At 42.7% G+C, this 10,770-nt stretch overlaps 1 protein-coding gene and 1 long non-coding RNA gene across 2 annotated transcripts; one reads left to right on the top strand and one right to left on the bottom strand.

The window, feature by feature from the left end:
- Positions 1-3,525: 3,525 nt before the first annotated feature.
- LOC119378993 (BEN domain-containing protein 5) lies at positions 3,526-5,986 on the bottom strand. Its single transcript, XM_037648120.2, has 8 exons — positions 5,756-5,986; positions 5,076-5,176; positions 4,738-4,980; positions 4,512-4,609; positions 4,277-4,415; positions 4,114-4,188; positions 3,891-4,011; positions 3,526-3,610 (listed from the first exon to the last, which is right to left on the bottom strand). Exons 3-8 carry the CDS (start codon positions 4,901-4,903, stop codon positions 3,589-3,591), a joined length of 621 nt encoding a protein of 206 aa, XP_037504048.1. The 5' UTR covers positions 4,904-4,980; positions 5,076-5,176; positions 5,756-5,986; the 3' UTR covers positions 3,526-3,588.
- Positions 5,987-6,432: 446 nt separating this feature from the next.
- On the top strand, positions 6,433-8,001 carry LOC119378995 (uncharacterized). The gene is made up of 3 exons (XR_005181097.2): positions 6,433-6,508; positions 6,592-6,779; positions 7,889-8,001. It is a non-coding gene; the product is annotated as an uncharacterized LOC119378995 (long non-coding RNA).
- The last annotated feature ends 2,769 nt before the right edge of the window (positions 8,002-10,770 follow it).

The raw sequence follows: 10,770 nt of genomic DNA on the forward strand, positions 1-10,770 counted from the left end.
CTGCCTTGACAAAGCTTATCTGGCACCATAGCTAATGTGCCTTCTTATATGACACATTGTGAGGAGAACATTGCAAATGAAATTCCACATTTTGAGAATTCAGAGTTGAGAGTGCCATGCTTGATGATGCTTCGGCAGTGAAAATGACCTGTACGTTCCTGTGAGGCAGCAACGGGGGTACAATTCACAACTGAAACATATAAACCAGACAACAAAGTCAAAAGGACTTCTGACAGAGTTCAGAGCCTTCCAAACATCCAAAATTGATAGATATTTTGTGAACAAAAAGACGATAGTTTCTCATATGGAGACTCTCTAAAGGGCGAGGTTACATTTTAAAATTGGGACATTTGAAAGGATCACAAGTGTGCTCAACAATATACAAGTCCTTATGAACTTACATAATGCAGTCACTTGATCAGTTTCGCCTAAAGTGTTTAAAGAACCCCTGACAGCGATTTTTTTGTTTGTGACATTTTTTACTGAAATTTGTAGCCTTGTGTCTCGTAATGCCGAAATTGGATGAAAAATGCTCTCACGTATTGTATAATGATGCTAGCAATGTTAATTGCGACCAATTTTATTGTTACTTCTTCGAAAAACCTGCCTAAATCGTAAGAAACGAGCGTCCCACGGCGGGGGAACAACGTGCACTCAATTTTTGGTGACACTGACAGCGCAGTTTTCAAATCGGGGGCCCCGCACGCGGTAAAGAATGAAACTATGTGGATGCTTCGGTATGATTTAAGCCTGTTAAGAGCTTGTCCCCTCAGGAAAAAGAGCATTCTTGGTGTAAGCAGCCAGAACTACCTTGAGAGCAGTCTAACAAGAGAAGAGAGCGAGAGGTGCGAGGAAGAATAGCCCTCATCTGGTGCCAGTCGTGGTTTTGTGTGCGCCCCGCGAATCTTCTGTGACGTCTACAATACTTGCTTTTATTGTGGAATGTCACAAGGGGCCTTCACCTACATCACATAAGTGGCGATGTCGCGAGGTGCTGCCAACTCAGATGAGCACTCACGCTTTCTTTAAAACCAAATTAAAATGTCTAAGAGGCAACATTTGCCACTAATAATCGGCCAGAGGTACCCACATATACAGCAATCAACAACACAAGCATCTTGAGGTTTCGGTTTTGGTGTCAGGGGTCCTTTAAGCTTAGCACATTCATGTCAACAGCACTGATTCTGCCAAAAATCAGTTTACTGTGCTGAAGCAGTTTGTGAAACGGTTTATTGTTGCATACTGGTTTGCAAACAATTATATATTTTGATATCCTGCTGGTTCATTTCGTAACTAGAAATGAACCTGAGAAATATGAAGCGCATTGAACCTGAGCCAAACGCACATTTATTTTCAGTTTGACGCTCTGCCTCTCATGATGAATAGAGTTTTGCACCAGGATTTTTCTGTTGATTCTTAATGAACTTAATGGAGTAAAGAGGGTGGGGGAGGAGGTAGATGCAAATCTGAAGGTGTGGCTGTCTCCCTTTGCCCCTCCCTGAAGAGGGGCCCCTGGCAGAAAGGAAAGGCCGATAGTACAATCACCAACAATTTTGGTGCACGTATGGAGACTTCCAGTCATGGCTAATTGCGCTGCAAGTATATTGCCACTGTAGCATTCACTCTTGGTTGCAGGCAAGCCATTATTACGAATATATGTCGATATCTAATGTTTTATTTCCTTCTTGGAAACACAAGGACTTGAATGCACACTGGGCCAGGAGACCAATTCAACATCCCAGTGAACCACAAATATTGCATAGACATCTATGGTACGTTTTCTCATGGACACTGTGAACTTATCTTAGATATCCATAGAAATCCAAATTACGAATACCTGATGTACCCGGAAGTATAAAAAGCTCCGCCGTGTTAGGTTGCAGGTACGTTGCACATGGACATCGTGTGGACATATATAGTCGTCATAGGCATTGTCATTTAGTAATGAAACTTTTTTCCGTGCACTTTACAGACTTGCTGCATTTAGTTGCTATGTTAGACCTACGGTCCCACTGCACTCTTGCTCATTTCCGCTGTGCATACTTTATAGAAAGCATCAAAGGTGTGAGACTGGCCTGATTGCTGTCATCACTCTGTTATGACTACAGCAATCAGGCCAGCCCCACCTTTGATGCTTTCTATAAGTATAGCACAGTGGCAATGAGCAAGACTGCAGCGGGACCGCAGGTCTGTATCTAACGCACTAACTACATGCAGCTAGTCTGAAAAAATGCATGGGAAAAAGTTGTAATTCACAAAATTTTAGCAATGTTTGGAATGGAGCCCTAAACAGCCTGGCATTACCATCAAGCACAAGCTGCCATCCAACCTGTATGCTTATGCAGAGTTCTTAAGACCTGCAAGATTGATTGTAGAAGATAGCACATTCATTTCAAACACATTTATTGACATAAAATTCATCAGTCTTTGAATGTTAGGGTAACGTAACTGAATGGAAATTACTGAACAGAAGTCTTCAATGAAGTTGCCAGCTAAGCTTGAAGGCTTCAACCTGCAGTATGGCTACACGGCCACTTGCCCCTTAGAATACTACAACAAAAACAAGGGTGTCAGTAAAGCTATACAGAAACAGCCAAAAGAAACGCTAGTAAGACTACCCGATTATGAATGTACTATTTACTATGCGAAAAAAAATGCTTAGCTTGGGTTATAATACTCCACTCCTCAACATAGAAGAAGAAATCGAGAAAGATGATGATGCATACTTCAGAAACACAGCAAATGCAGATGACTAATGCATGCTTGAGCAATAACAAAGTTACTAATTTCAGCATACCTAATTATGACTATTCCCACAAGCTAAAAAGCACTGTGGAAAGCGAATCAGATCAAATATAAAGCAGGAATGTTTATTCGCATGTCTAAAAGAAGAAAATGCATTTATAATGTTTCGGCATACTGAGTAAGCAAAGAAACATTTAGCCAGGGGTCATAAGAATTTTACTCGTACTATTAGTAATTTGCTCTGTCATGCCCTTGGGCCTTGAGAGTCATAAATAAATAGATAACTATTCATCAATTTGTGCTTTGCTGTAAATTTTAGTTTCGGAAATAACACTACAAAAAGTGATGATTTCATGCTTGAAAGTGCAGCAGACAAATGGGCTCAACCGCTGCACTGGACAAACATATGTTTTCAGTCTATGCCTAATTGTCTGCCACATTGTGTCCTAAAGTTATGGGATACCAATTAATTTGCTGAGCATTGCTCAGAGGTGACTTAACGTTCAAGTATCATCCCAGTCAAAAAAAACCATTGACTCCAATTGGAATATTTCCAATTGGAACCAATTGGAAAATTTCCAATCGTAAATTAGTACACAGTTGGACCAATTGGACCTATTGGAACGCGACCAATTGGTTTTTGTAGGACTGGCCAATTGGGTACCCAATGGGTACCAATTGGCTGGAGTGACCTATTGCACCAATAGGTGTGAATTGGTTGGAGTGACCAATTGCACCAATTGGCAAAAGTAATTGGCAACAAAACACAAAATTTAAGATACACAAAAAGGACTTTATTAAGACTGATTAATGCTGTAAGTTCTCCGGGAAGTTCTGCAAACATCACGGCAGCTCCTTGGTTGCTCTGATAGAAGAGTGAAGGGATAAAAGGCAAAATGAGTGCATGCACAGTAATTTGTAGAACATAGCAAAAGCTCTAAAATGACAAAAGTGCAGACAATTTCATAACAGCTGGTCTATAAAATACTGGAAAGGTAATTGCAGACAATTTCTGTGGGCTGTTGCACATGAGTAATGTAGGGCATGCACTGGAAACTGCACGCACAGGCAAAATGATTAGAATTTCTCTGCAAATTTATCTCTCCAGCCTGAAATGTTAGAATGCAATTAGCTAGCTAGCAAACCTTTTGGTCATTCTTTCAATGTCGCTCAGCTTTTCCACCATGAATCTATTCATTTGCTTTAATGCCCCTGGCATCATCTCGGGCACCAGCCCCTTCTTTTCCAATCGCTGCTTGTAGCATTCTGTCAAACAAAAGCAAAAATATACAATAAGCAGATAACTTAATGTTTCATAGGCAAAACCCAGTAAATAAGTATTAGACATAATGAATAATCTTCACTCACCACGTATCGCTGACACTTTCCAGGGCGACAGTGGTTCCTTCCTTGGACGGTCAGGGAAGCGTGGACAATGCTTCCCTACAATGCGGACAATAAAGAAAGAATGCAAAGGTGCTTAGAGACCAGATTAAAACAAGCCATAAAAGATTTCTTAACTGGCAGTTACCTTGCAGAGACCGTCCAAGTAATTCGGTGGGGCTCCACACTGCCGTCATGAGGTCTTTTACAAATAGAGAGTCTTTTGGATTGGTTTGAATACGCTGCCATGCTGATGTTGTGATCCTCAATCCGTTCCCAATGTCAGCCTGTAAAAGAATGCAAATCACAAACTTCAATACAACCAACCATGCTTATGCCAGCTTATGGGTTCAACGGAAACTCATGCAGCGCAAGTTGCATACTGTGTCGGGGACCTCCAGCTTTTGCGGCAATGGTTCAGCGATATGTGGCGGTGACAACGCTGCTGGCAAGGCAGGTGGCAGTGCCTGTGATGAATTGGCTGCACCCAAGAGAAATATAAAACACATCAGAACACTGGTGATCTTTTATTAATTGTATATAATTCTAACAAAAACCTAATCGCTGCTATTTCTACTGTGTTCTTTATGCTCATAAAAGATTGCTTACCTTGCCTGGAATCCAATGAGTCTATAAGCTTTCGTTGCAGATCCCTATTGAGAGCTCTCAGCTCTTTCAGCTCCACTTCCTGCTGCCTCACTGTAGCGCTGAGGCGGGCCACTTCTTCCTGGGCTGCAGTCAGTTGGCTATTTTGCTGCTCATGCCCTTTTTGCATGAGCTTCCTTTTTTGGATGCCAGTAAGTCCAGCAGCGCGTTGTTGGGCTCTTCCCGCTTTTTCTTTTTTTTTGGTGTCTGTATGAGAAGGAAATGTCATCAAATACATATCACGTCACTTGCCATTAAGAAGTGCAAAAGAGACATCACTGCTATAAGAAAACTATGTTTACCTGAACGCTTTCGTCGCTGTCCTCACTGTTGCTTCCGTCAACGATTTTTGGAATTCGCACTCGCCCTTGCCTCATTTTTATTTCGAGGTCATCTTCAGACTCTGAAAAATACAAAAAAAGTTATGCTGATACTGTGCCAGCAGCCTGCTGTGGTACACAGAACATGGAGCATTATTTCACTATGAGTTCTAGATTCAAATCCCATTTTTGGCTTTTCAGCACAAAATTAGACAAGCATTGTATTACGGCCGAATAAAATTTCGTAATGGGAAAGATATCCATAGCTCAACCGCACAAAGTACAGCTAACGAGATGCCATGCAAATGCAATACCCCAACAATTAAAGGAATCCTTGTTTTGTTAACAAAACAAGGATGCACCAACATGCACCATTATTTATTCTCGGCGACTATGTAGGCGCCATCGTTTTTTTTTTTTCACTGATAGCGTGCGATATAGAATTGCGAAATATTAAGCAAGACAGCGTTTCGAGTTTCTTTGAAACGCTGACTATCTGCGACCGATCACCGAACAAGGAACATGTAGGCATGACGACCGCCGGGGTGCAGTCTATCGCACACGTGCTCTATAATATCCCTCACTCACGCACACACAAACGTACACACACACAAACACACACACATAAATAAAAGGTTGCGGCTAATTTGAAGCAAGCTTACTTCCGACGAGAAGAATCCTGGCGCGATAGAAGTGAGCTTCGCCATGTTTGTCCGTCCATTTGACGCTGTAGAAGGTTGTCTTGAAGTCGTCGTCAGGCTTGAAGCCTTTAACATCCCCAATGTTCACAACAGCACATCTTCTGTCATCTTCATAACGCACATAAGCATGCGTAATCATCATGTGCTTCACGCGGTACCACAAGACAAAAAAACGAAGCAGAGTGAGTGACAACTGACTACCGCGTGACAGCCTCGTGGACTTCGGCCACAAACCGGCTTTGGCTACGGCACTCACTCCGACTAAACGCGAAACACGGTTGCCAAAAAAATTATTTTTTATGCTTTTGCTTGACAATAACAAAAGTTAGGCGACGTTAGGCGACAGCTACGATTAAAAAAATAAATAACAATAAAAAGCGTTTATTACTACTTTGTTTTATTAGCATATTTGGGCTCGCTGCGTTTTTGAGATGCTTTGAGCTGATGACGTCAGCTCACAATGTGAAGGAAAAATAGCGGCGTAGCCGAGGCCGAGGGTATCCGAGGGTTACGTGTTACGCCTCGTGGAGTGCGGTGCTCCCTACGACGCAGCTGGTGATAGAAGCGTGGTACGACCTGCCATACAGTCATGGAACCGCTGAAAAAACGCAAGAAGCGCGGACGTTACAAGGAATACTTACATCCTGGAGCAACGTTTCCGTACCCAGGTCTACAGATGCATCCGCGCGGCGTCGAACGGCATCTGCAGCAGCGGTAATTCAATTTTTTTTCTGGTTACTACTGTGTCGTGCGAATCAAGTGCGGAAAAGTACCAATTATTGGCTCGCTGTTTCCAGACATCCCAGCCGGTCAGCGCTTCCTGCGATATTAACCAGGATGACAGCGTAGCGATGGGCCAAGAATGCAGCGCCGAGGCATCTGCTACGCCAGTCGGGGCACATGGCATGGAATCGCAGGATCTCACAGATGATGAATTCAACAGTACCGATGTGCGCGAATGTGACCTTAACGAAATGTTGACTTGGTAAGCATACGCGATGTACCCACTCAATTCTTTCTACAATTGGTCAAATAGGGGTATTTTTTTTTTTTTTTTTGCGATAGCAATTACACGGACACTTTCAGCTGATTTTTGCGTTGCCTTCATGTCCCGAATATGTATAGAGGGCTTGCCAGATGTTACTGAAACTGCCATGTTGGAACACCCAGCACGCGGAGACGCAATTTTCGCGATGTCACATTATGTTATCAAAACATCACTTAGGTTCTTTCAATGTTTACGCACAGAGACGGTCCTGCCATGTCGTATGTACACATTAACGCAACTTGTTTGTCATCAAAGTCGCCATCGTGGAGTACCAGTTCATTCACAAGCTGCACCCATGATGTCGCGTGCAAGCTATCTGTATGTATATGTACAAATAAATAAAAGCCATAAAGAAATAAATAAATCGAAAGAAAGGGTTTCTGAAGCGTGCTACCAGGATTCAAATCTGTGACAGCCAAACAACTCACTTGTGAGATTGCTAGAAGACTGCGCAATTTAAAGCACGCTCCTAGATTTTCCTTCAAACTGTCCTTGAGACGCACACTAAAGAGTGGCCCACTCCTGTACCCACTTGCGATGTGGCATGCTGGGTTAACATGGAGCTCCTCTACCCTTACACACGAAGCTCCTCTACTTTAGGTAAACAATGCGTCGAATGCCACCGCTCAGCAGTAGACGCGGAGGAGTCGCTCAAGGCGCCGCAGTTTTCTAGAGGGAAAAAGTATCTGGAGCGCTGTTTTGCATAGTTTGACGCTTGCAGTGCGCTGGTGAAAATGCGAAGTAACAACTGTGACAGTTTTAATTTGCACTCTTCCTGTGTGTGCTCTTTTCGTGTGCACTTTGCGCTTGAGTGGCCCGCTGCGTGCATTCGTTGCTTCGCCCATGTAATGAAACTGTGACTTTTTTCCATTTCATGCATTTGTTACTAATTTGACTGTATTGCTTGCCGTTAAGTGAATGGACTACCAGTTCTGCATTTGACATTTTCTCTAGGGCACTGACAAAATTAAATTCTAATACCTCTCAAATAGGCTCAAGAATAATTTGATATTTGCGCATGTTCACAAACAATAATATACTTGCAGGAAGGTCATAACCAGGATGCACAAGAGCAAGAAGAGGGCTCGAGTGAGCCAGAAGCACAACATAGATATTCTGGACAAGGAGAGGACTTCAGCCAACTAGACGCTCAAGACAACAGAATCCGAACAAGAGGAGGACTTGAGCCAGCCATGTGCACTAGAGGAAGTCTCTGAGCTAGAGCTTCTTGTTTTTCAGATTCTGCCTGCATTGAGCCACCACTACTAAGTGAACTATTTGGTGAAATTGTTAAAGAAAAGTTGCAGTTTCAAAAGGTGACATTCTGCTCATGTGTTAAAATATGCAGTCCAACCAGCTTGACATTTCGGCACTGACAGATTTGGTTCAAATGATTAACTTGTTTTTTGAAAGACCAGTTCTTCCCCATTCTAAGCACATGCTTAAGAAAGTAATTGAAAAAAGCTGGCACAACAATGAATTTCCACTTCTTTTGTCCAGAATGTTCCTCGTACATAGGTGACATTGATCCAAGTTCACCCTTTCAGTGCTTGAAATGCAACCATAGCACATGTTTTTCAACGGTCAATAATGCATCATTTTTTGTGCTTTTGACATACCTTCACAACTCCAAAAAAGTACTCAAGGGATGTGACATTTTAGACCTGACAGAGCCACTTGAACCAAAAGACAGCTTTTCAGATATTTGTGATGGAGAGCTTTACCGTGCCTTTGTATCCTCAACAGCAAATGCTGGGCATAGAATTAGTTTTGTGCTAAATGCAGATGGCACTCCCATTTTTAAATCGAGTGGTACTGCAATCTGGCCAATTCAGTTGCTTGTCAATGAACTGCCTGCCACACAGGAATGCAAAAAGTGATTTAGCTGCTTTGTGGTTTGGCAAGAAAAAGCCTGACATGGTGCCTTTTCAGGATGCATTCGTTGGAGCTGTAAACGACCTTTCTGAAAAAGGATTCGATCTCGAGCACCGTGGCCGTACAACAACTTTCAAGGCCTTCTGCATTTGTTGCGCTGTAGATTCAGTTGCAAGGGCACCTATGCAGGGTGTAATGCAGTTTAATGCGTATCATGGATGCAATTGGTGCCTTCAAAAGGGTGAAAGAGTTTTAAATGCCACTAAGTATCCTGTACAACAAACAGTACAAGAACGAACAGAGCTTCAAATGATACAGGATATGCAAGAAGCTGTTGCTAGTGGTAGGCCTGTAAATGGCGTGAGAACAGTTTCGTCATTGATAAAGTTAGAGAATTTTAATATAGTGTGGGGGTTTGTCCCGACTATATGCATTGCATATTACTTGGAGTTGCAAGACAGTTCATGGAACTGTGGTTGGATGACACGAACTGCAAGTTTTATATGGGAGTGCAGCAACGTGTCATTGATGCAAGAGTAATGGAGATCACTCCTCCTGCAGCCGTGAAAAGGATGCCAAGGCCAACAAGGGAGCGGAAGTTCTGGAAGGCCAAGGAATGGGAGAATTGGCTCCTATATTACAGTTTGCCAGTTTTTGGAGGGAATAGCTCACAGCTCATGTGTGCAGCATTGGGCATGTTTGGTGGAGGCACTGCACATAATGCTGCAAAAAGAAATTTCATCAGCACAGCTTGCTGTATGTGAAGACCTTCTATTAGAATTTCATGTTCGAGCTGAGCTGCTCTATGGAAAGAGTTGCATGAGCTTTAAACATGCACCAACTGACTCATATAGCAAAGAGTGTGCGCCAGTGGGGCCCTCTGTGGGCACACTCAGCATTTCCGTTCGAGGCAGGTAATGGTTGCCTCAAAAAGGCAGTAAAAGCTGCAAATGGAATCCCGCACCAAATCTGCCGCATGATGCAAATCGAACAAACAGTTGACGTTCTCTTGGCTACAGCTGCTGAGCCAACAGTTCTTGACTACTGCAACTCGCTGAACTCCAAGGAAACGCAGAAAACTCTTAAAGTGAATGGAGATGTTCGTTTGTTTGGAAGAGGTGTTCCCCATCTCTGTACCAGGGTGGCCTGACGACACAAGTGTGCAGTATGCCCGAATGGTTAAGGGAGGTGTTATTTTCACTGATAGGGACTATGCCTTGAGAAAGAGAACAAATAATTCTGCAGTGCAACTGGTGGACAACACGTGTGCAGTTATAGAAAATATAATTTGCAGAAACCAGTCGGAAGTTTTTGTTGTTGTTAAGCCTTTGAAGTGCAGGCCCTTGAAGTACAGCCTTGTAACAATGCAGCACATGTTTAAAGCTGTTGAAGAACCTTCAGGGAAAATAGTAATTCCAGCTGCAAATATCATGACTGCTTGCGTGCTATTAAGGACTCAAGGAAATATCTACATATCGCCTGTGCCAAGTTCATTCACATTGTAGCTAATGTGATTAAGAGTAGCATATATATTGCCACACATGCTTTATTTTCTTTCATTTGATTGGTCTATTACACATGTAACTACCGCTCGGCACAAACTGTGCCTAAATGTGAGACTTCTTTTCTGGTAAGGTTGTGCGTGCATTTTGAGTAAGGTGGACTCGCAGTAAAGGAAATCTCTTAAATGGAACTGCTGCTTAATGGAACAACTTCCTTTAGTATGATTGGTTTTGTACCTGAATGTTTCAACCCAATTCGTCTCTCAGTAAGCGGAACTCCTGTTAAATGGATTCATGGAACATATGTTCCTGGTCCTTCCAGGTTCTATTTAATGTGAGTCTACTGTACTTGAGCTTATTGTATGACTAGCGCAGGCACCAATGGTAATGCTGGAATCTTCTATTTTGCATGTACGAAAAACCTGATGCTTTTCACTATCATATACGATGACTAGCTGTGCTCGCGGTTTGTCGCTGTACAGTGCGTTTTACTTGATTTTCTGGATACAAGTATGCCAAAGAGTTTTGTCTCTGTTAGTCTGACTGCCGCA

The sequence above is a fragment of the Rhipicephalus sanguineus genome, chromosome 1 (assembly GCF_013339695.2).
Source record: "Rhipicephalus sanguineus isolate Rsan-2018 chromosome 1, BIME_Rsan_1.4, whole genome shotgun sequence".
Lineage (NCBI taxonomy): Eukaryota > Metazoa > Arthropoda > Arachnida > Ixodida > Ixodidae > Rhipicephalus > Rhipicephalus sanguineus.

What these genes read in the sequence shown, in the direction of transcription:
- LOC119378993 (XM_037648120.2), bottom strand. Translation starts at nt 4,903, where the DNA reads ATGCAAAAAGGGCATGAGCAGCAAAATAGCCAACTGACTGCAGCCCAG. An exon ending in ACTTGGACGGTCTCTGCAAG is followed by an intron (nt 4,189 to 4,276) that starts GTAACTGCCAGT and finishes TCCGCATTGTAG; the next exon opens with GGAAGCATTGTCCACGCTTC. An exon ending in ATTGAAAGAATGACCAAAAG is followed by an intron (nt 3,611 to 3,890) that starts GTTTGCTAGCTA and finishes CTCTTCTATCAG; the next exon opens with AGCAACCAAGGAGCTGCCGT.